This window comes from Scyliorhinus torazame, chromosome 1 (genome assembly GCF_047496885.1).
Source record: "Scyliorhinus torazame isolate Kashiwa2021f chromosome 1, sScyTor2.1, whole genome shotgun sequence".
NCBI lineage: Eukaryota > Metazoa > Chordata > Chondrichthyes > Carcharhiniformes > Scyliorhinidae > Scyliorhinus > Scyliorhinus torazame.
Genome location: NC_092707.1, coordinates 168,679,658 through 168,705,187, shown reverse-complemented (window position 1 = coordinate 168,705,187; position 25,530 = coordinate 168,679,658). Strand labels below are relative to the sequence as shown.

Sequence of the window (25,530 nt, the reverse complement as noted above, 5' to 3'; positions counted from 1 at the left end):
TTGGGTGTGACACACAGGTTGTGACAAGCTGATCGGGGGCAGGATGGGTGGGAGCAGAGGTGCAGGGGCAAGCAGGACTTGGAGACAGCTGGTGGTCCTACGGAATGGGCTAGCTCATAGTGTCACAGGTGGGGCCTCTGGTCTGAGAGGGCCCAATGTTCCAGTGAGGGTGTCAATGGGCACGGGGCATGTGTCCTTTGTTTGGGGTGAGCTCTGCTATTCCCCTGCTTCTCCCGCAGTGGGGCTGTGTTTCTGATGAGTGCACTGAGTGGCAGCACCTGGCCACGCCCATCCAGGTGATGGGTCAGCTGGGGTATGAGGGTTTCCAGAGGGGTGGCCTGGGTGAGCTGCCAAATACCCAGGGGCTCTGTGAACATTTACAGAGCACAGTGAGCAGTCAGCAGAGTGTAAGTAGCGCCAAATGGGAGTGTTTAAAACAAATACTTCAGCAATGGCATCCTGAGCGAGGCCACCCCGGCCCCGAGGGGGACACCCTGAATCCACTGCGCTGTCACCAAGTTGCTCCCCGCTACTCCCCCCCCCCCCCCTCAGTCCTGTCTGCCACCCCCCCCAGCAAGCGACACAATTTTTAACAGCTTTTAAAACTTTGTTTACCTCCTCTCTTCCCCCTCATCAGCCACGTTGCTCAGTACCTACTTGTAAATGCATGTAGCAAATCGTTCCCCGCGTGACTTTCACCTGACAGGCGTGGAGCACCTCGGAGGCTCGGAACATAGTGGGTTAGATGAGCAAATGAAATGAAAGTGAATGGAAATGCCGGTTTTGCATGTTGCCGCTGGCTGGGACGCAAACCTCATTGCCGCCACGACCTAGACAAGTGCAATTGATAGTCCACAGAGCTCAACCCCTTGGTACTTAGAGTTGTGCCCGAGTGTGGGGTTATATGCATGGTTCTGTTATGTTCCCCAAGTGACAGGGTCTTCATTCTTCATGAAGCAGGGAAGCAAGCCATTCCTGATGTGCCCACTCCGTGCTTGCAGCCTGGCTTCTCATGGGACTCCACCCGGTTACCTCACAGTCGCTTCCATTGCTGACCCTCAGTATCCACCTCCTGCACCCACTTTCCAGCTCCCAGTAAGGAGGGGCACTCTCTCAGTGTTGATTTTACCACAAGTCCAGCAAGGAGGACACAAGAAGTAATGCCTGTCTACCAGCCTCCAGAGCAAGGGGTGCCCCGAAGTGACTGAGAATGAGTGACTGAACCCCAGAGAGAGAGAGAGCTAATGACATGCTAATGTATTAAAATGAGGTTTCTAGACTGGCGTGATGTTATTTGCAGTACTCCACTGGTTGGGGTGGGCGGGTGGGGGATTCCAAATTCCAGTCACGCTGAAGAGAATCACACTTTTTGACCTTCTCTGGATTTTGAGCACCAACTTTCTCACGGATGGAGAGGGAGGGCTCAAAATTGTCCCCCTGGTTCTCACATACATGATGGCTCCATTTGCTCAGTGTTCTCCACACTCTCACTCATCACAGTGCTGATTGCAACACTGACCGCTCTCGTGTCACAATAAAGTGAAGGTGTACTCATGAAGGTTCCAGAGCTTAGAGTGCAATGGCCCGCCACATACCGACATCCCCTGTACAAGCAATGATGCCACATATCAGCATTTCGCACTGTTGCTCGAGCAATTGCTCCCCACCAAAGGTTTAGTGGGATGTGCTGATGATGGTATCAATGATGCTTGGAAGTCAGTGAGATCCATTATCTATGAAACAGAAGAAGCATCATTTGGTCAAGGTGGAATCAACAACAAGGACTGGTTTGAGACGTACCCAGCTGAGATGGTGTTTGTCAATGATGCAAAACCCAAAGCGTATATGATGCATAAAATAAGTTTAACAGTTAAAACAATGCCTGACCTGAAAGTAGCCAAAGACAGTCATGCAGAGGTTAGGGAGATACTGTGCAAATAATGGATCAACTTTTGGCAAGAAAGTCAACCAGCTTGTGATGAAGGAAATCTTCGAGTTCTGTATTGAGGGTGAAGAGGGGACTAGGCTTTTCCATCACCTGAAGTCTGCGGATGGTGAAATTCACCGGCAGAGGTAAACACATGTCCCGCTGGGAAAAACACTGTGAATTGTACCCCTCTGATTCCGCCGTTTCCAGTCTACCCTTGACACTCTCCCTCGGTTTCCTATCATGGATGATTTGGATGTTCAGCTGAGAAAGCAACCTCTGCCTTAAAAATATTTAAAAATTGCTTCCATTGCTCTTTCAGGAAGAGAGCTCCAAATACTCACGACCAGCTGAGAGAAAAGAATTCTCCTCATATCTGCCTTAAATGGGTGGCTACTTATTTTAAACAGTGACCCTAGTTCTAAGATTCTCCCAGAAGAGCAAACATTCTCTTCACATCCACCCTGTCAGGGCCCCTCAGGATTTTATTTGGTTCAATCAAGTCACCTCCCACTTTTCTAAACCTAGGCATAGTCTGTCCAGCATTTCCTCAGAAGACAATCCTCCCATTCCAAATATTTTAGTAAACCTTCTCTGAACACCTTTACATCCTTCCTTAAATAAGGAAACTGTGGTGATATGCCTGCAAGCAATGTCACAGATGGATGGTGCGCGACCTCCAACCAGTAGGTGGCGGTACAGACACACCATGTGGTCTCAAAGCCGTGGTCATGTGACCAGGGGCTCCAATATAAGTGGGAGCACATCCGGCCTTCACCAGATGGTTGTAGCAGATGGTAGTAAGACATACAGGTGAACAGTCATGCTAGGTGTAGTTCCAGGGGAGTACAAAGAAACTCCATGATAACTTGCTCTGTAACAGATCACTATCTTATGTGTAATTCAATAAAGATCCTGGGCGGGATTCTGCCCTACCCGGTGGGGCGGGGGGTCCGGCGTAATGGAGTGGCGGGAACCACTCCGGCGTCAGGCCGCCCAAAAGGGGCAGAATTCTCCGCACCTTTAGGGGCCAAGCCCTCACCTTGAGGTACTAGGCCTGCGCCGGAGTGGTTTCCGCTCCGCCGGCTGGCGGGAAAGGTCTTTGGCTCCACGCCAGCCGGCGCCGAAAGGACTTCGCCGGACGACGCATGCGCGGAAGGTTAAGCGGCCGCTCACGGCATCCCCGCGCATGCGCAGTGGAGGGGGTCTCTTCCGCCTCCGCCATAGTGAAGACCATGGCGAAGGCGGAAGAAAAAGAGTGCCCCCACGGCACAGGCCCGCCCGCGGATCGGTGGGCCCCGATTGCGAGCCAGGCCACCGTGGGGCATCCTCCGGGGCCAGATCGCCCCCCCCAGGACCCCTGAGCCTGCCCGCCGTTCAAAAGGAGGTTTAATCCATGCCGGCAGGCGAGGGCTGACAGCGGCGCCTGTTCGGGTCCACTGAGGGAGAATTCAGAATGTCCAATTCATCTAACAAGCACGTCTTTCGGGACCTGTGGGAGGAAACCCGAGCACCCAGAGGAAACCCACACAGATGCGGGGAGAACATTCAGACTCTGCACAGACAGTGACCCAAGCCGGGAATCAAACCCGGGTCCCTAGTGTTGTGAAGCAGCAGTGCTAATGGCTGTGCTACCATGCCGTCCAACATGATTTCCATTTCAAAAAACTAATTTGCTCTGCTTGATTACTTTGACTTGATATATGTGCCCTGCTATAAGGTCTTAATAATAGCTTCTTACATTTTCCCTTTGACAGATGTTAAGCCAACTGGCCTGTAGTTTTCTTCTTTCTGACTCTATCCCTTTTTGAATAAAGGTATTACATTCAATATTTTCCAATCAAATGTAACCTTCCCAGAATCATGGGAATTTTGAAAAATTGAAACCAACACATCAGCTATCTCAGTAGTTATTGTTTTAAGACTCCAAGATGAAGACCATCTGGACCCGGGAGCATGTCAGTCTGCGGCTCCAACAATTTGTTCGATACCACTTCCCTGGTGATTGTAATTTTCTTGAGTTCCTCCCTCTCTTCCATTTCCTGATTCACAACTATATCAGGAATTTACTTGTATCCTTTACAGCTAAGGTCGATGTAAAATAGAATCCATAGAATCATAGAATCCCTATGGTGCAGAAGGAAGCCATTTGGCCCATTGAGTCTGCACTGATCCTCCGAAAGAGCACCCTACCCAGGCCCAATTCCCGCTCTATCCCTGTTCCTTTAGAGTTTCTCCATTTATTTTTACTGTCTCTCCATGTTCTTCTTGCCAAAATAAATCACCTCACACTTCCCGGATTGAACTGCATCTGCCACTTGTCTGCCCAACCCACCAACATATCTATGTCCTTCTGAAGTTCAAGACAACATTTCCAATCTTCGTATCATCTGCAACTTTTGAAATCATGCCCTGAACACCACAGTCTAGACTGAAGAACAAAGGTCCCAACATGAACCCTGGGGAACTCCACTACAAACCAATGCCAGTCTTGGAGCCACTCTTCTTTCCCTCCAACTGAAAGTAAAATTCAATCACATTATGATCACAATTACCTAGAGGTGCCTTCACTATGAGGTAATTACAATATTATTGCACAATACCTCGTCTAATATAGCTTGCTCTCTGGTTGGTGCCATAACAGGCTGTTCTAAGAAACTATTCTGTAAACATTCTATCAATCCCCCATCTAGGCTACCTTTGTATGTTTGATTTTGCCTGACTATATGTTGATTAAAATCCCTGATTGTTATTCTGTCCCTTTCTCAGGCTTGTACACCGCACACACTTGTGACTTCTTGCCTTTATCATTTCTACCCAAACCGCTTCTGCATCCTGGTTCCTTGAGCTTAGGTCATCCCTTTCTATTGTGCTAATACCACCATTAATTAACAGAGCCTCATCCCTCCACCTTTTCCCAGGCCTTGTCCTTCCTAAATGTCATGTACCCTTCAGTATTCTATTCCCAATCTGTCTTCCTGCAGTTTTGTCTCTGTAATGGTTGTAGATCATCCTTATTTATTTCTATTTGCGGTATTTACTCTAACAGTTTATCTGTTTTGTTTAGAATCTTGCGAACATTCAGATACAGAACCTTTAGTTTTGTTCTTTTATTACTTTTGTAATCTCTGCCTTATCTGTTGATTCACTCATTTTTGTGCTTTCTGTCCCTTCCTATCATGGTCTGTTTACCCTTTCTCATAATGCCTTTCTCTCTTGCCTTGTTTCTCTGATTTACAGCATCTTCCCAGATTTGATCACTGGTTTACACTATTTGGGTTAAAACCCTCTCAACTTCCCTATCTTCTATAGCTGTGAAACATGGGACGACTCAGTTACCAGGAAAAAAAGTAATACAGTTGCTTGTCATTACTATACCAGTTTGGGTTTTATTCAGATATACCAACAACGTAAAGTTCAGTTGACACAATATGCTACCCTGCGCAGTTTTGAATCACCACATTTCTCCCCAAGTTATTTTTAAAAATAAATTTAGAGTATCCAATTATTTTATTTTCCAATTAAGGGGCAATTTAGCGTTGCCAATTCACCTACCCTCGCATCTTTTGAGTTGTGGGGTGAGACCCACAAAGACACAGGGAGAATGTGCAAACTCCACACGGACAGTGACCCAGTGCCGCGATCGAACACGGGTCCTCGGTGCCTTGAGGCAGCAGTGCTAACCACTGCGCCACCGTGCTGCCCATCTCCCCAACTTCTTATTGCCGTAATAATGTGGTTTTACTTTGGAAAATAAGTGTTATTAGATAAGATGTTTGGTTGAAATAAATATATTAACACTAATAAAGATCACACCTTTATGCTCTCGCTGCCTCTATGAATAATTTCAGTAATAGTTTAAATGAAAATGCCCTAATTGTTAAAAGTTGACAGATCAGCTGATTCCTAGAGAAAACAAAAAGTTGTTCTTCTTTTGGAGAATTTTTTATATGTCATTAGGAAACATTCATCGCATGATACATGCAAGTGAAACTGCCTCCAATCCAAGGTTAATAATAAATTCAAAAACTTGGTTATGATCATATTTCTTCCACAATGGAATTCTGACAAATCTATGATGAATCCATGCTGTTGTGTGCGCGGTGCCATCCAAAGTACAGCTCACACCTTCATATATGCAATATAAGCCGATTTGAAGTGTAGTCACTGAAAACCCATCTGTCCCTGCTTGCTTCTCCATTAACGTCTATAGTGGCACCCACTTTCCACTGCTGTTGTACAGGAACGACTGTTTGCCTTTCTTCGTTGGCACATAGGAAGCTGTGGGCGGAACAAGAGATAAACAGCATCACATGATAGCATTTTGGAAGATGTTTGAAATAGTATTTTTTTATGATTTGTTGATACTTATTTCTAGCTTGGTAGATATCATACACAATGAACTAGACAGTCCTGTTACTCTGAATGTTACAACTTCAAGGTACTGGCGTTCCATCTGAGAGAACTGAGTTTAAATCACAGCCCAGACTGACTTTTCCACTTCCATTTTGCAAGAATTTCAGGTTTGACAGTCTTGGATTGTTTTAGGAAAAAGAAGGGGAAAACTATCAGAGCCCATTTCTCCGATTTTCAATATCTTCTAGTTAAAAAAGAGTTACAATCCGTGAATCATACTATTCATTTAGCTGGGTGGATCAGTAATTAATTTACATAAATTGGCAATTTGTGCCTATCTGAAAAAGTTAACATAAGATTCCCATTTGTTTTGTGCTAGGGTCAGCTCATCATAAGCTATCATGGATTTATCATGGACTCTTCAATTCTGCTGAATTAATTTTACAGAGGATGAGCGTAATTCACAGTTAGAGTTTGCACTTGTCTGATCATGTATTGGCTGTCAGATGTGATGTGTTTATTTATTAAAATACGTTAATAAGGAAGTTTCCATGATCAGGTTACTTTTCACGTGTTTCGCCAAGGGTTTTGTGATTTACACTTTGTAACATTGTTGAACAGAAACTTGAACTGAAAGCGAGGAGGCCCTGATCACAATAATGAAAAAGCCAATACATCACCAATAATGAACTTACTACATTTTGTTTAGCTCAAATGAATTATAAAAATATATTGATATGATTTATATTATACAGCATTAAAATATGGACAGCAGAATTTGGACCCTACTGATCCTGTTGAGGACCAATTTTGAGGAGCAATGTCCTGCACTTGATCAGCACCAATGGAATGGACACTGCATTATCGGCATGAGTGGCTGCCCACATGCCTGTGGGTACCAGTTTGAAACAGGTGCTAGGGGCCTTGCACACGTAACTGCCTATTTCAGAACCCCTGCACTAAGTTGGTTGGTGTGATGCAGAGCCAGCACCCGCCACAATCAATAACTGAGGGTTCTTAATAATGTTCTGGAGATCCTCCTACATCGTTAGCAGTCTTGACAACAGATCAGTCAACAGATCTTGACAATAGATCACCTTTGATCAGTCCTCCACCTGTTGTTCTTTCATTCCCCTCCCAAGACATACCTCAAGATCACTGCTGGGAAGGCAGCTGACCTGAAATTGAAATCCTTACAAAGGGCAAGATGTCTCGAGAGGCATGCCGAGTACCAACGTTTCGCCAGGTTACAGTGAGACCTGAGGCTCAATTTTAGGTTGGCCTCTGGACTGCAAAATGGGACATGCACTGAGCATGGCATAAGTAAACAATTGGCTGGTTTAGTGGTACAGGGCAGTAATATGCACTTTGTACTTTAATAAGATCCTGCAGTAAATCAAACACTGCTATAATCAACAAGTACCTTCCCAAGGTTTATCTGAAACTTTTTTCCCACACTTATCCAAAGGGATGAGAAATGGCTATAACTGGACAATGGTTGGAGTCAAAAGATTGATCGGAATCCAAGTGCAAAGCTCTGCTCCATTTCTCAGTTCCCAGATGACAGTCTTGCCCTGGTGATGACAGGGCCTTGGTTGCCTCATCTGGTGATGACAGGGCCCCCAACAGTCTCATCCTAGTGATGATAGGGCCCTTGACAGCCTCGTCCTGGTGAAGACAGGGCCCCAGACAGCCTCATCCTGGTGAAGACAGGGCCCCAGCCAGCCTCGTCCTGGTGATGACAGGGCCCCAGACAGCCTCGTCCTGGTGATGACAGAGCCCCAGACAGCCTCGTCCTGGTGATGACAGAGCTCCAGACAGCCTCGTCCTGGTGATGACGGGGCCCCAGACAGCCTCATCCTGGTGATGCCAGGGCCCCAGACAGCCTTGTCCTGGTGATGACAGGGCCCCAGACAGCCTCGACCTGTTGAGGACAGGGCCTTGGACAGCCTTGTCCTGGTGAAGACAGGGCCTTGGACAGCCTCGTCCTGGTGATGACAGAGCCCCAGACAGCCTCGTCCGGCTGAAGACAGGGCCTGGACAGCCTCGTCCTGGTGAAGACAGGGCCTTGGGCAGCCTCGTCCTGGTGAAGACAAGGCCCTAGACAGCCTTGTCCAGGTGAAGACAAGGCCTTGGACAGCCTCGTCCTGGTGAAGACAGGGCCTTGGACAGCCTCACCCTGGTGACAACAGGGCCTTGGACTGCCTCGTCCTGGTGAAGACAGGGTCCTGGACAGCCTCACCCTGGTGAAGACAGGGCCTTGGACAGCCTCGTCTTGGTGAAGACAGGGCCTTGGACAGCCTCGTCCTGGTGAAGACAGGGCCCTGGACAGCCTCGTCCTGGTGACAACAGGGCATGGACAGCCTCGTCCGGGTGACAACAGGACCTTGGACAGCCTCGTCCTGGTGATAACTGGGCCACCAACAGTCTTGTCCTAGTGATGACAGGGCCTTGGACAGTCTTGCCCTGGTAATGACAGGGCCTTGGACAGCCTCGACCCGGTGATCACAGGGACTTGGACAGCCTCGACCCGGTGATGACAGGGCCTTGGACAGCCTCGACCCGGTGATCACAGGGACTTGGGCAGCCTCGATCCGGTGATCACAGGGACTTGGACAGCCTCAACCCGGTGATGACAGGGCCTTGGACAGCTTTATCCTGGTGATGACAGGGCCTTGGACAGCCTCGACCCGGTGATCACAGGGACCTGGACAGCCTCGTCCTGGTGATGACAGGGCCTTGGACAGCTTTATCCTGGTGATGACAGGGCCTTGGACAGCCTCGACCCGGTGATCACAGGGACTTGAACAGCCTCGACCCGGTGATGACGGGGCCTTGGACAGCCTTATCCTGGTGATGACAGGGCCTTGGACAGCCTCGTCCTGGTGATGACAGGGCCTTGGAGAGCCTTGACCCGGTGATGACAGGGCCTTGGACAGCCTTATCCTGGTGCTGACAGGGCCTTGGACAGCCTCGACCCGGTGATGACAGAGCCTTGGTCGCCTCGATCTGGTGATGTCAGGGTCCTGGACAGCTTTGTCCTGGTGATGACACGGCCTGGACACCCTTGCCCTGCTAATGACAGGGCCTTGGACAGCTTTGTCCTGGTGATGAAAGAGCCCCAGACAGTCTTGCTCTGGTGATGCCCAGGCCAAGGTTAGCCTCGTCCTAGTGATGACAGGGCCCTGTTAATTTGGATCCAGATTTTTTTTAAATTTAAAGCCACTTGATTAATTTGCTGTGCTGTGTTCCCCTCCCCAACACGTACTTCAAGCTGGGGAATAATACTTGAAAATTCAAACATTTCGGGCATTGGTGTCAAGTTGCTCAATCTGCATAGGATAAATTGTCCTTCTCTCTGGGTCTCATTTCTCTCTCTGTCTCTACAGCATTTCCCTCTTTTGGTGTCCCTTCCCTCTCTACGATAGTAACATTCAGGTGGAATTTTGCCATTTTTTTGGCAAAGTGTCATCTTGTGGAGGAAAAGAGGAGGATAATCCATTGGCTGTGCCATAGGCTGTGCCACCAGCTTTTTCCATGTATATTTAGATGATTTTCTGAAAAACATACAAAGGGCGGGTTCTGCACAGGCAGCAACTTCGGGTTTAAAAGATCGATGCGTCATTTTTAAAAGGAGCCCTGTTGCAAAATAATGGACAAACCTCCCACCATGGATCTCCCCCACACAACCTCCGGACACCTTCTCCATATTAAATTGTCCTCATGCAAACGTGAATAGACAATTTAACATGGAGTGACTATCAAGTGTAAAATGTCCATGAAAACCACAATGCATTATAGTGCAGATAACACTGAGACGGGAAGCTGGGGGGGGGCAATGGAGGGGGCGGATAGTTAAATAGATGCAAATAAGAATTCAGACATTTAAAGTTGGGATTATCAATACATCATTGGCGGGGGGTGGGGACAATCGAGCAGGGATGTCCTGGTGATAAAAAATGTTTTTCAGCTCAATTGCCTGCCCCCTCCACCGTCTCCACCCTCCGAAAACAGGAATGGAAAATCCTCCCCCTCCGTTGCCCCCCCCAGTCCCCATGCCTCAGTGTTATCTGCATTATAATGCATTGTGATTGTCATGGACAGAGTTAATGGGTACGATTTATCAGCCACATCCAGCTAGGATCGGAACGGGATGTGGCCAGTAATATCCGGGAGAGGCCTACCTTGGGATTCCCGACCACCGTTATCTGGTTAGATCCCGCGAGGTGTCGTGAGCTGGATCCCACCCACAATAGGCGGAATCCAGTCTTGCACGGCTAAATGGAGTTTAGAAACCCACTTAGCCATGCTGACGCCAGATTGAACGGCCACCAGGCATCTATCAGCCTTGCTGAGGAGACCCCAGCCGAGTGCCGATTAGTATTGGTCCCCACAAACGGGGACCAGGTGTACCGTACTTTAGGGGGTCTCCCAAGTGATCGGAGGCTTCCCGGTGGTCGTTCTCTGGGCAGTGTGGCACACTGGCACTGCTGGTGCCACCTGGGCACCCTGGCAGTGCCATCCACATACCAAACCGGCACCCAGATGGCACTGCCAGGCTGGCAGAGGGCGTGCCAAGCTGGCAGTGCCAAGGTGCCAGGCTAGAATTTTGCCCTTGCTGGAGGTGCCCTGCCCGTGTGAGGTGGGATGAGGGTGTGCACAAGGACCCCGTTACAAGTGAGTCGAGGTGCCGAGGGGGATCCGGGACTTGTGTCAGGGGTTCAAGTAATCGGGGCGCCATTTAAAAATGGAGACCCCGATCTCTTCCTGCACTGTGCAGCTCCACTCGTCAGAGTTCCTCAGGGCAGGAGATTACGTTAATTGAAGCCTCAGGGAGCGTTCCCCACTGGTGCCTGAAATAGCAACGGAGTGCCGTTAGATAGCAGGGTCATTTCCAGCGCTTGTAATGGACTCTGATTTTCCTTTTGGTTAGATCACACTCAACGTTTCCGATCTAAATTACATTTCTACAGAAGCGCATTTAGATCCAACTCTGTTTTTCTCTCTCCACAGATGCTGCCAGACCTGCTGAGTCCATCCAGCATTTTCTGTTTCTGTTCTTATTGCAAATTTCCAACATCCGTAGTATTTTGCTTTTGTTTGACTGGCCAAAGGCTAGAGACAGAAAACTGAAAAGTTTGCCAAAATGCAAAATACACTACAGGAAGTTTTAAAAATAGAACAGAATGTTTCCTTCGACACAGCTCCAGAAACCCGTATTTATTAAAAACCTGGCAATGTGCAGAAGAAATGGCAGGGTGGATGTCTATCATAGCACGAACGATAAGAATGCAACTATTTGCTTATTGTATTTTGTTTGCAAATTGACCCTGCAATGTTTTACAGCTGCATGGTATTTTGAAATGGCTGGGTTGAGATGGCATGCAGGTTTTGTTTTTACAGTTAAAGTGGAAGTATCTTCCTATTCCTAAAAGCTCTTTTGGCCCTTGTGAAATTTGATCGACAACAGTTACGATCTTTGGCTTTTCCCACAGTGAGAGATCGCTTGGTGAGAGCTGCAAACCTACAAAAACATGAGGAGGGTATAAACCTGCAGATTGTAGGTGGAGAGTGACGGTGAGTGAAGCTGGCAAAATTGTTTTTGGTGTTTAACATTTCCTTGTGCTCCACGGGTTTACTGTGAGCAGTTCATTTGTGGTTTTAACACAAAGAATCGATCAAAACGTATTGGTAATCATGTTGCATTTGTATTTGACATCCTGGGGATCAATAAACAAAATTTGCTCAAACCCGGTCAGTCAGCACAATCATCCTGATTTACAATGTAGTATTTCATTGGTGTTTAACATATATTGACTTTCTTTTTGGATGCATCAGCTGCAGATGGCATGGTTAACATTTGCTTGGCACTAGCATCTGTGCACCCCACTGGAAACACATTTCCATCATCTGCCTACTGTCCCGGGCCCAATAAAACAATGCTTCTGTGGCAGAGGGCAGCAGGGATGAGGTGTTGCTCTGCCCAGCCAAGCCACAAGTAGTTCCACTTTGCCCCCTGTGTGAAGAAAAATATTCCTTCGATGATCCAGGCAGCTCCCCTCACCTGTCTCCTTCCCTCCCCCTCCAGTGGGGTCCACTTTTGGAATCGGAGAATAGTCAAGGCACAGGAGGCCATTTGGCCCATGGGATATGTGCCAGCTCTTTGCAAGTGCAATGCAGGTTCCCACTCCCCCGCCTTTTCTCCTGCAAATTTTTCTTCCACCAGCAGGAGCTTATATAGTCCCCTTTGGTAAGCCACAATTGAATCTGCCTCCACAACCATGTCTGTCAGTGCATTCCAGATCCTAAAACTCGCAGTGCAAAAAAAATGTTTCTCACATGTCACCTTTCGGTTGTTTTGCCAGCCACCTTAAATTTGGATCCATTGGTTCCTGACTCCACTGCCAAAGGGGACAGTTTCTCTCTATCAACACTGTCTAGACCGCTCATGATTTTGGCAAACTCTATCAAATCTCCTTTCAACCTCCTTTTGCACCCATATGAAGGATACTTCATGTTATTCACTGCTGCCCTTTACACCAGTATCCTTAGGGGCCGGTTTAGCACAGTGGGCTAAACAGCTGGCTTGTAATGCCGAACAAGACCAGCAGAGCGGGTTCAATTCCTGTACCGGCCTCCCCAAACAGGCGCCGGAATGTGGCGACTAGGGGCTTTTCACAGTAACTTCATTGAAGCCTACTTGTGACAATAAGCAATTATTATTATTTGAAGGGATGGGCTTGGCTCTGCCTCTGACAGAACTGACCAATAACCCTAGAATCAGCAAGGAGGCAGTGTAAACAGATGGCGGGAATTCCAACAGAGGTTCAGCAAAACTGAGGAGGTTTGCAGCCACAGTGCTGATGAACTCAGCAATGTGAATATTATTAGAACAAATCTCTCATGGTGCTGCTTACAGCGTTTTATAACTCTCCCAGATAATACATGCTGTACGGTAAACCCTTATTGCAAAACTGGCAGATGTGTGGCATTCTTACAGGTAATTTGTTTATGCCAAGTTGAGCATAGCAGCAAAGCCATTTGATCTATGGTGACTGGCTATTTCAAATCTGTTTTCATCCAATGATATTTTAAGGTTTTTATCTGTTCATCTGCTTTCGCGATTAACTTCCTCAAATCCATCGACTATTCTGTAAATGAGCTGTGTTTGTTTTGCATACATTCCTTCACACAAATGCATTAAATTTTTATCACCTTCCAATTTTAGAGCTCAGAAGGTGCATTAAAATGGTATATCACATGCATGAGTTGGAGATAAATGTCTGGCATTTAGCAGCATTGGGGTGGGGTTGAATATAACTGCCTGTCTTGGGAGTCACTGACCTCTCACTTTGTGGCAGGACAGGTGAAAACCTCTAAAGTGCGCAGAAGTCCCAATGTAAGGCTTGAACTCGGCCTAATTTCAGTCCCCTCTGATGTACCAACGAGTTACGAGAGGATCGTACCAGGAGAGCTGCAGATCTCCCACCTCTATGTTTGTTAGTCATTAAAGGCTTTTGCAGTATCTCTGATGCTCTAATGTGCATTGCAACTTTCAGATACAGCGCCAACCATCCTTTGTGAAAATTACAACATCATGATATTTTTGTCCCTTATCGTTAACCATCGTATCTCATACCTGGCCCTGGAACATCTTTGTTGTGGACATTTCCAGTCCAGCGGCTTGTGTTAGATACAAACACAGCATTGGACATATAGTGCTTGGGTGGATCATGAAAATCAACAACGTCATAGTAGCCAGGTCCAGGAGGAGTCGGGTTTTTGCGAACTGGGAAGGGAGGAGCGGAGAGACACATATAATGTTTCTTCCTAGAAAAGATAAATTGTAACAGGACAACATGAGATGTCATGATTATTTAGCTAAATGACAATAAATCTATATTACAAAAAACAGCAAATTAGCCCGAGTGATTTAGAGAAGAAGTTGACTACAGCTCATTTCATGTTGTAAACCATCCACTGGGTCTCAGTTGTGAGTTTTGTCCATTTGTGAAATTGTCTCAGAAGTTTTCTCCATAGCAACACCTTGGCCAATCAGAATCAACTTGCCAATCAGCATCCTTTTCTACTGTAGTACAAATTGTTGTGCTTGTTTGAAATGAGGCATTCTTGTATTTCTCCTGATGCAAGCAAGCCGAAAAAGGTTGACAACATATTTCTCCTTCCAGCAATATAATTTGAGAAATGAATTTGAAACATTTTCTCCAGATGACAAATCATAATTTGCAAAAACACAACATAATATTGCTGCAGATTATTTCCAGTATTCGCGCGAGTTGTCAAAATGGTTCAATCCTTCACTCCACTGAGTTCCTGATCTCAGCCAAGCTGCTTAAGGAAATTGTCAAGTAGAGCCCTCAGCTTTGAAAATTCAGTGGTAAGACGGAATATTTTGACTATCTCCTGCTGCTTAAACTGCTCTCTCCACCATTTCCAGAATTTTCTGACATGTTTTACAAGTGGCAGAATCATTCTTTGAACATTGTAAGGCAGATGCTTGTGATAATCCAGGAGAGAAGAGCAGGAAGGATAACATAGTTTATTTACAATACAAAAGTGAAGCTGCTACCACGGCGTACAACAAGAGTTCCAATCCGGGACTGCCAGGAATGCTAGTCCAGTTTAGAGCTGACATTCAAAGGGCTCGGTTAATGAGTCTCAGCTGGATGGGCCTCCGCTTACACCAGGGAAACTCGGACTCTACGAGTCCCATGGGGAGATCGATTAGTAATCCCACTGTGGTCCTCTTGGGAGTTACCACAATGCTATCAGAGGACTGAAAGTTCCCTACACCACGTGGAATTCCTTCTGTGGAATCATTTGGGATTGGTATATCTCTGGATGCCAGTCACTTTGAGATAGGTGAAAGTAGACCTCCCTGATGGAATCCAGATGAGGAAAGTGATCTGGGTCACAAAGGAAGGATGTTCTCCCCCCACCACCACCCCGCAACATTTATGTCATTGGCCCTTTTATACTGCAGGACACTGACTGGGGTTTGAGTCTCAGCAACCAACTTTCATGATGGGCTGACACCAGATTATCTCATCTGTTGAGACAGCCAAACATCAGAGTTGTGTCTTTTGTTGCAATTCTGCCTACCTGCCCCATGTGAATTATATGACCTCCCACTAACTACATAAACTGCATAAGAACTTTAAAAACTGCACATTATCGAGAGGTATTCCCCCCAGCTAACTGCTAGGATTGTGTCCTAGGACTTTCAGGAATGTTGCAGGAAAATAAATCAGACATGGTGGGCGGGATTCTCCATTCCCCGATGCCGATTTCATAATCGGTGATCGGGTGGAGAATCCCTTTTTACGATGAAATCGGGGGCGTGCCTGTTTTCGGATACTCCGCCCCCTCCAAAACGGGGTCAATGAGGAGCAGCTCTCCCCCGATACACCGCCCCCGATGGGCCGAGTTCCCGCCCCCGCGATTGTCTCTTGGTCTCAGTGGTCCGGAAACTGGCGTGCGGTCGTGGACTGTGTCCAGCGCTGCCAAACAGTCGGGCGGGAGCCATGCTGCTGGTCGGGGGGGGGGGGGGGGGGGGGGCCTCAGCGAGGGCTGGGGAGCTGGTGGGGCGTGGCCCAGGGATGGCAAGGAGGTGCCCAGGGGGACAGTATCTGGCAGGTCTGGTCAGCGCACGGTCTGCACCATGTTGTACGGCGTGACCGCTGCAGGTTGTCGCCGTGCGCTTGCGTGGCCACGGACCCGGCAACTCTCTGGCCATTTATATCGGGAAGGCTGTGCATTGTACATGGCATGGCTGCTAGCCTCTCACTGGTCGGAGGATTGGTGCTGGAGTCTTGCCAATTTTTCCCACGTAAAACACCACGGATCTTCCGGACATAGTCCAAAAATCGGAGAATCCAGCCCGGTGACTTCAGATGGAGTTATCCCCCCAAAAAAGGCCATTGTAAGCAGGCTGAGATCACCCACATAGTGGGAGCTACTAACGACAGAATAAAATTGGGAAAAAATGTACATGTAGATTCCCTCAAGTTAAAAACATATAAATTATATCATATGAAATGGAAGTATGTTCATTTTGTCGAAGTGAATGTTTGTTTTGTTCATTGAAGTGGAATCATTATACATCCAGTGAATTGATTTCTGCAAGACGTTCAAAGACAAGAATTTGAGCGATCAATCATGGGCAAACAAAATGCTCCACCAACATAACAAGAATGTTTTGTTGTGCAAAAACCATTGAAATGCCTCTACCTGTCTGCTTGTAAGCTTCCAGCTTATGACGGAAAATTACATCATTGCGAAATAAAGCTCTACATTTTCCCCTACTGGTACCAGTTTCAGGTGGTAATGAGGCTGGTGAGGATGGGGAATTCTGCAGAGTGCCGCTCAGCAGGCTCCATGCCAGTCAGTGTGACTTGGGCGGTTTCATATCCAAAGTGACAGCAAACCATTGAATATATTTCCCAAATATGGTAGGGCACATTTAAATGACACGGTAATAATGGGAAAGATCTGACAATGTATCTTCTGTAATTAATACCACTGGGCAATTGGAACCCCAGCATGTGTAAGTGATAGGACATTTAACATTTCGATGTTAACAAAAGAATTTTGGATCATCACGGAAGGCGACTTCCTCACCAGTTGGCCTGCAAGCAGCCAGCCCCAATTTAGCTCTGTGGAAGAATCATACGGATCTAAATGTTAACTTTGTTACTCTCTCCACAGATGCTACCAGACCTGCGGAGCTTTGCCTGCATTTTCTGTTTTTATTATAGCCCCATTTACTGTTGCAGACAATCAAAGCCCAGATGCCTTTACAGCCGCCCAAATATATTTGCTATTTCACAACTCCTACGCTGTGCTTATTGTGGAAACCTAAACTTCCCCATCCTCACCAGCCTCATTACCACCTGAAACTGGTACCAGTAGGGGAAAATGTAGAGCTTTATTTCGCAATGATGTAATTTTCCGTCATAAGCTGGAAGGGATACATGACATAAAGTCTTAAAGAGTCTAATTTTAAATTGCTTTCTGTACCTCATTAATTCAGTTAGCAGACAGATGGCCCCTTGTAAATTGATTACATTGTCTTGAGTTTAATCGATCGCCTGACGAGATCAATTCAGTTTGTATGGTGACACACACACACCATTGTTTAAACCATCAGAGCCAGTGACATCAGTCGATTAGCACGGACTTTGTATTGCTAATGTAGATTCATCTCTGTAGAATTACTGCAGTAGACACTGATGTCATCTGATCACCCCCCCCCCCCCCATTGTATCGAATGGTACCTTTGTCTCTGTGTAAGTCAACTGAAAGGCTCAGCAATTATCAATGTATCACCTGTGAGGCGGGAAGGGTTTTTTTTGTGTATAAAGATCTCGATGTTCCTCGTGTTCCCCAGAGTATGCCTGCTGCGACCCTTGATTCCAGTGGCCTCTCTCCTTGTTGCAAGTAAAACCGTTTAACCTTTAACTGTGCTGTTATTTGTTACGCTTCTTTCAGTCTAAAAGCCTGACTTGGATGTTAAAGATTTCGACATTATGAAGAAAGTATTCCCATTTGGTTTTCTCTGATCCAAAATGAATGGCCTCGCAGTTCTTTCCACCACAGTCTTGCCTGCTCATAGGTTGTCCACATCTCTTTATAACTTGCTGCTCCTATTTAGACAACTTACAATACCCCCTAACTTTAATTTGTTTATTGCTCACTATGGACAATGCATTTGCTCCAGATGCTGGCACACGACGCAGTATATTTTGGTCACGAGTATAGGTCAACTGGCATTTTCAAGAGATTGACAGATTTTTGTTCGGTGAGGTTATCAAGACTTGTGAAGTAAAGGCAGATAAATGAAGTTGAGGGACCGTTCAATTGTGCTGCAATTGAATGGTAGAATGGGCTTGAGAGGCTGAACGGCCTACTCCTGAATCTCAGTTACACATTATTATGCACTTGTTTTACACCCCGTATCAAGTCTTTGCTTCAAAATCACCACTACCCAATCATTCCCAGAGTGCTAATTGCCCCCTTCCCCCATGCACCCCCCTCACTTAATGCACTCAGAGGATGACAATTTCACACATTATGAAAACTCAAAATTCATACATGATAATTTTTTCCACACTTAGACCTTCAAACACAGAGGGTTTGCTGTATTCACCTATAGCAACCACTCAAATGGAGTCAGCTACACATACCAAGGATGCAAATGTACAAATTGCATCCTCTCTTGTCCCATTGGTTTATAAGGTTCATAGGCTGCTGGTCCTGGACTTAAATCCTTCGGATATTTCAGGCGGATTGTCTTGGATCTAAAAGAAGAGACTATGGATCTTGATGACTCCTTTGTCAAAGAATGGTTGACTCTGTATTGACCTGGAAAAGAATTTCACATCTGATATATTAACGGTGATATTAGGTTGTGTATTTTATAGCCCTGAACTTCCGTGGAGCGGCTATCGCAGTTGGATTGCCACACCGACCCTAGTTACTTATCTTAAAATGAAGCCGTTTCTTTCTCGCCTGGCCTCTTGACTAGGCTGGGCGGGAAAAGTTCAGTGCAGCGGGTTCCCGAGGCCTAGTGGTGAGGGCAGCTGAGTCGAGGGTAAGGGAGCCCCGCCCCCTTTTCTCAGCACCAGCTGTTGTAAAGCAGGTAAGTTCAAAGATCCCAGTCACTTTGAGAAGCCAGGGAAAAGCTAAGTTTGTAAGGTTAGTGGGTAGGGTTGCGGGCAGGATGGGGGGGGGGGGGGAGTGGTCAGTGGAGGGGTGGTCAGTAGGGTGCAGTTGGATTGTCAATGAGGGTGTTGGTCAGTGAGGGGATGGGAAAGGAAGTCAGAGTTGGAGAGAAAAGGAGGGGGTAGTGAAATGGGGTCAGTACCATAGTCACCTAGAAGTAGTTTTAATTCTTCTAACTTTTTATGGGTAACTAATACTGTAAGACAGTCAGTACCATCTGACGTTTGTGTTTTAAATCGCATCATTGGATGGTTCCCATCGCAAGACAAGTTTGTACTTCCTGGGCAAGTTCTGTGCAGTCCTTATGTAGGGACCTCTAACAGGGAAGGCGGGAAGGGGGAAAAGGTTTGCTAGACAATCCTTAGGGTACTCCCAGTTATGTTGCCTGGGAACGGATGTTATGGGCCTATATCTCAGACCTATGTAGAGATGACAATAATTTCTATATATGTAACAGGTTGCATATACAGAGTGCATTAAACTGTCCACTCCATGCTTCAGCTCTTTGTTTTCAGCTCTTTCTATTGCTTTGTTTGTTTTTCTCTGAGTCCACAGGCAACAGATTCACATATTAAAACACAGAACAATTGAACACTACACTACAGTCCACAGGTATACAAAACCAATGTTCTTCACCGTTTATTGACCCTGGACAACTGCAGCAAAAGAACCTTGATGTAAAGAGATCTATTACAACTAGGAGGGCTCTGTTACAACAATGCTTTGCAGTAGCACAGAGCCTTTGTGAGACCACACCTGGAGTATTGTGTGCAGTTTTGGTCTCTTTACCTAAGGAGTGGATGCACTGGCCATAGAGGGAGGGCAACAACGGTTCACTAGACTAATTCCTGGGATGGCAGGATTATCCTCTGAGGAGAGATTGAGGAGACTGGGCCTATATTCTCTAAAGTTAAGAAGAACGAGACGCGATTGCATTGGGGAGCACAAACCTCTTTCAGAGCTCGACAGGCTAGATGTTTCCCCGGTTGTGAGATATAAAACCAGTTTCAGAATAATGGGTAGGGCTGAGATGAGGAGAGTGGTGGATCTTTGGAACTCCCCACCCCAGAGGGCCATGGAGGCTCAGCCATTGAGTGTGTTCAAAGCAGAGCTCAATAGATTCCCAGATACCAATGACATCCAGGGATTACAGGGATAATGCGGGAAGATCTGGTTGAATAATGCAGCATGCTGAATAGCCTACTCCCATTCCTATGTACCTGTGTTGTTATCTGAAGCACATTGAAAATGGGTGTGATGGAATGGCCTCATGACATCCGACTCAGTGACATGACGAGGCCGCTAAATCCCTGAGAGGTCTCTCGCAAGATTTGCGGCACTCGAGATCTCGCAATCTGGATCTTGCGATCTGGATCGCGCCCTCAATGGGCGGGATCCACATTAACATATATATTAACATATTTTAGTGAGCCATTAGGTTTATTTAAATATGTTGCTGCCTGATGTGCTGGGTATACCGTGTCTGCGAGGACTGCGTTTACTGCAGCAGAGAGAGAGAGACAGGCTTCCAACACTTGAAGAAATGCAACTCAATTTTATTGAACTCTTAACTATCATACATACTTTAACTGTGGGTTGACACTATGCTGACTTGACTGGAGACCTGAGCCTAACCTGACCAGACTATCTTACTACCACATGGTATATGTTCTAGTTGCTGCTCATGGGCTCTCTATCAGAGGCTGCATCCCAAGGGAGTGGGAAAACTAGTGCCCTCTGGCTTTTTAGTGGTTGTGTCCTGTCTGGTGATTGGCTGCTGTGTTCTGTGTTTTCACTGGTCATCCTGTGTGTCAATCACTGCCTGTCTGTGCACCATCATATACCTGTGTGTATATTATGACATCTCCGCTCCTTTTTTTTTACTCAATAAAAAATGTGTGTAGGTCAATAAATAGCGAGTGTGTGTGTACAGGAGCCTGACTATATACAAAGTATGTTAACGTATTTACATGGGAAAGTGTCGAGTGCAGATAGAGGGCAGATAACAAATTAGGAAGAAACAATATGTACAGATGTGTAAACGGATCACAAGGTAATGCAACATTCAGTTTATAAATTCAGTCTCTGTGGCGGGCGACGGATTCTGGTTGACCGCCTCAAGGGTGGGTCAGGGGCCACCTGCACTTGAACGGGCGGAACTGCCTCCAATGTAGAGGTCGGTAAAAGAACTGGCAGATCGGTGGCCTCGTGGAAGGGCGCGTCCTGAGGAACCAGCATGCGAGGCGGGACATCACATTCAGGTGGCGGGCGTGGAAGTAGCCGCAGTGCCCGCCTATTACGCCGAAGAAAGGAGCCGTCATGCATGCGAACGAGGAACGATCTCGGGGCCACTTGCTTAACCACCACAGCCGTGGCAAACCAGCCACCGTCAGGTAGCTGAACACAAACTCGGTCAGCAGGAGCCCGAGCAGGGAGATCTGTGGCGTGGGTGTCATACGCCGACTTGCATTGAGCCCAAGACTGTTGCACACTCTGCAGGACCGGAAAATTGTCAAGGTCCGGGATGTGGATAGCCGGCACCGTTGTCCGTAGTGTGCGGTTCATTAGCAGCTGTGCAGGGGACAGGCCAGCGGACAAAGGAGTCGCCCGGTAGGCTAACAGCGCCAGGTTAAAATCTGAACCCGAGACAGCAGCTTTGCACAACAGTTTTTTAACAATGTGGACCCCCTTTTCAGCCTTCCCATTCGACTGGGGGTAGTGGGGGCTTGAAGTGCCGTGCGTAAAATTGTACAGCCGGGCAAAATCCGTCCACTCCTGGCTGAAGAAACACGGGCCGTTATCAGTCATAACTGTAAGTGGAATGCCATGACGGGCAAAAGTCTCTTTGCATGCCTTGATGACTGTTGCTGATGTGAGGTCAGTCAGTCTGACCACCTCGGGATTGTTGGAAAAGTAGTCCATGAGGAGGACATAGTCTCGACTCTTTGCATGAAAGAAGTCAATACCAACTTTGGACCATGGGGAGGACACCAGTTCATGCGGCTGTAGAGTCTCTTTGGGCTGAGCCGGCTGGAACCTTTGACACATTGGGCAATTGAGGACCGTGCTGGCGATATCCTGACTGATGCCTGGCCAATATACTGCCTCTCGGGCTCGACGGCGACACTTTTCGACCCCCAGGTGACCCTCGTGGATTTGGCCGAGGACCAGCTCTCGCGTGCTCTGTGGGATTACTATCCTGTCCAGCTTCATTAATATGCCGTCCAGTACCGCTAGATAGTCCTTTATATTATAAAACTGGGGACACTGCCCCTTTTGCCAACCATCAGTGAGATGTTGCATTACCCGCTGGAGTAAAGGATCCCTGGCCGTCTCCTGATGAATTTGCACGACCCTTTCATCAGTGGCCGGAAAGTTGGATGCAGAAAACTTCACCTGAGCGTCTATCTGGCAGACAAAGTCCGACTGCTCACACGGCGTGGTGATGGATCGAGAGAGTGCGTCGGCCACAAGGAGCTCTTTGCCCGGGGTGTAGACCAGGTCAAAATCGTAGCGGCGGAGTTTGAGGAGGATACGTTGTAGCCGTGGCGTCATATTATTGAGGTCTTTTTGGATGACGTGAACCAATGGCCTGTGGTCGGTCTCGACCGTGAATTTGGGGAGTCCATACACGTAATCATGGAATTTGTCAATCACTGTGAGGAGGCCCAGGCATTCTTTTTCAATCTGAGCGTATCGTTGCTCAGTAGGCGTCATGGCTCTAGAGGCATATGTGACTGGGGCCCAGGAGGAGGATTCGTCCCGCTGGAGGAGTACTGTCCCAATGCCAGCCTGGCTTGCATCGGTGGAGATCTTCGGCTCCTTGGCAGAGTCGGAAAATGCCAGTACCGGGGCCTTGGTGAGTTTCGCCCTGAGCTTACACCACTCTTGCTCATGAGCGGGGAGCCACTGGAAGTCCGTATTTTTTTGACAAGATTGCGGAGAGCTGTGGTGTGTGATGCAAGGTTGGGGATAAACTTCCCAAGGAAATTGACCGTCCCTAGGAAGCAGAGGACCGCCTTCTTGTCCTCCGGGATCTTCATGGCGTTGATCGCCGCCACCTTGTCTGCATCTGGCTGCACACCGAACTGCGAAATATGGTCGCCAAGGAACTTTATTTCTGCTTGACCGAACGAGCATTTGGCTCTGTTGAGTCGGAGGCCATGCTCGTGGATCCTGTGGAACACTCGCTTGAGGCGATCGATGTGCTCCTGAGGAGTTGTGGACCAGATAATAATATCATCGATGTACACTCGCACCCCCTCGATGCCCTCCATCATTTGCTCCATTATGCGGTGGAACACCTCCAAGGCGGCGATGATGCCAAAGGGCATCCGGTTGTAACAGTAGCGACCGAACGGGGTGTTAAATGTACACAACTTTCGACTGGACGCGTCCAGCTGTATTTGCCAAAACCCCTTGGAGACACCAGCTTCGTGAAAAGCTTGGCGTGAGCCATTTCGCTGGTGAGCTCTTCTCGTTTAAGTATAGGGTAGTGTTCCCTCATCTTGTTACTGTTCAAATCTTTGGGGTCGATGCAAATGCGAAGTTCCCCTGACAGTTTTTTGACACAGACCATGGAACTAACCCAGTCCATGGGTTCAGTGACCTAAGAAATGACGCCCTGGTCCTGGAGGTCTTGCAGCTGCTGCTTGAGGCGGTCCTTAAGGGGTGCCGGCACCCGATGCGGTGCATGAACCACAGGTGTGGCATTCGGCTTCAGCAGTATCTTGCATCGGTAAGGTAGTGTACCCAGACCTTCGAAGACGCTGTGGTATTGTGCTATGATATCATCTAATTGGGCCTGGAAGTTGACATCTGGCGAGGCCGTTGCCTCTGCGGACGACATGATGTGAACCCGCTGCACAAGATTCAGGATTTTGCAGGCCCGAGCACCGAGCAGGGAAGATCTATTGGTTCCTACAATTTCAAAACACAGGGTTGCTTCTGAAGAACGATGGGATACCGCAAGCTGGCATGAGCCACTGGCAGCAATGGCATTGCCATTGTAGTTGAGGAGCTGGCAGGCCGGTGGAAGAATGCTTGGCTTGACGCGGATGGTGTCAAGGTCAGACTTTGAAATGAGGTTCGCTGAAGCGCCGGTGTCCAGCCTGAAGCGTATGCGAGCCTTGTTGACCGTGAGGGTGGCACACCACTCGTCGTCCGGATCAATGCTCATCACTGGGAGTTGTTTCACCTTCTTCGCTGAAAGCATCGTCTGCTTGGTCATGATGCCCACCCGGAATGGGGATGTGAGGCCCTCGGTGTTGGAATCTGGAACCATGTCGGAGTTGGAGTCTGCAACGGGTTGCTGTACTGACCGGACGTTCCTGCGCTGCGGCTGGGATCGCTGTGTATTGGGCAGTTGAGCAGATCTGCACAGGGCTGCGTAGTGGCCAAGCTTGCCATACTGGAGACAGCGTCGAGATTTCACGGACATTGCCGCTTTAAATGGGCGGAGCCACAGTTGTTGCACGTCATGGTGCCGACGTCAGGACGCTCCATGCGCCACCGCGCATGCGCGGTGTGGTCGAACGATGTGCGCACCTGCGCAGTTCGGTCATCGGCCTCGCCGTCCCCTTGATCGTGGCGCGCATGCGCAGGAGCCCAGGAAAAGCACGTGAAATGGCCGCCCTCATCCAGACTAAGGCCCAGGAGCTGTTTTACCGCCTGCACCCGCTTCGCATCGTGGGGGCCTTGCCACACCATCTCTGCCGCCTTGATATGGGAGTACCGGCTGTTAGCGTGCTCGTGGAGGACGCCGGTTTCGATGGCGATGGTAAGGGTGAGCTGCTGAACTTTAAGGAGCTGGTGCCGAAGGGGATCGGAGTGGACCCCGAAAACGATCTGGTCGCGGACCATGGAGTCGGAAGTGGAGCCGTAGTTGCAGGACTGCGCGAGGATACGGGGATGGGTTAAGAAGGACTGGAAAGGTTCATCCTTACCCTGTAGCCTCTGCTGGAACACATAGCGTTCAAAGCTCTCATTGACTTCGATGTCATAGTGGCTGTCGAACTTCAGCAGGACTGATTAGTAAGTTTGCAGACGACACAAAGGTTGGTGGAATTGCGGATAGCGATGAGGACTGTCTGAGGATACAGCAGGATTTAGGTTGTCTGGAGACTTGGGCGGAGAGATGGCAGATGGAGTTTAATCCGGACAAATGTGAGGTAATGCATTTTGGAAGGGCTAATGCAGGTAGGGAATATACAGTGAATGGTAGAACCCTCAAGAGTATTGAAAGTCAAAGAGATCTAGGAGTACAGGTCCACAGGTCATTGAAAGGGGCAACACAGGTGGAGAAGGTAGTCAAGAAGGCATACGGCATGCTTGCCTTCATTGGACGGGGCATTGAGTATAAGAATTGGCAAGTCATGTTGCAGCTGTATAGAACCTTAGTTAGGCCACACTTGGAGTATAGTGTTCAATTCTGGTCGCCACACTACCAGAAGGATGTGGAGGCTTTAGAGAGGGTGCAGAAGAGATTTACCAGAATGTTGCCT

General features: G+C 47.8%; 1 protein-coding gene across 1 annotated transcript in view; it reads right to left on the bottom strand.

Annotated features, from left to right (window-relative positions):
* Positions 1–5,296: 5,296 nt before the first annotated feature.
* Positions 5,297–25,530, bottom strand: part of stpg1 (sperm-tail PG-rich repeat containing 1) — a 129,107-nt gene continuing 108,873 nt past the window's right edge. Inside the window, exons 7-9 of the mRNA XM_072501131.1 lie at positions 18,490–18,667; positions 13,923–14,113; positions 5,297–6,208 (exon numbers count right to left, since the gene is read on the bottom strand). Coding sequence (XP_072357232.1) covers positions 6,135–6,208; positions 13,923–14,113; positions 18,490–18,667 — 443 coding nt within the window. The 3' untranslated portion in view covers positions 5,297–6,134. The remainder of the gene's footprint in view (positions 6,209–13,922; positions 14,114–18,489; positions 18,668–25,530) is intronic.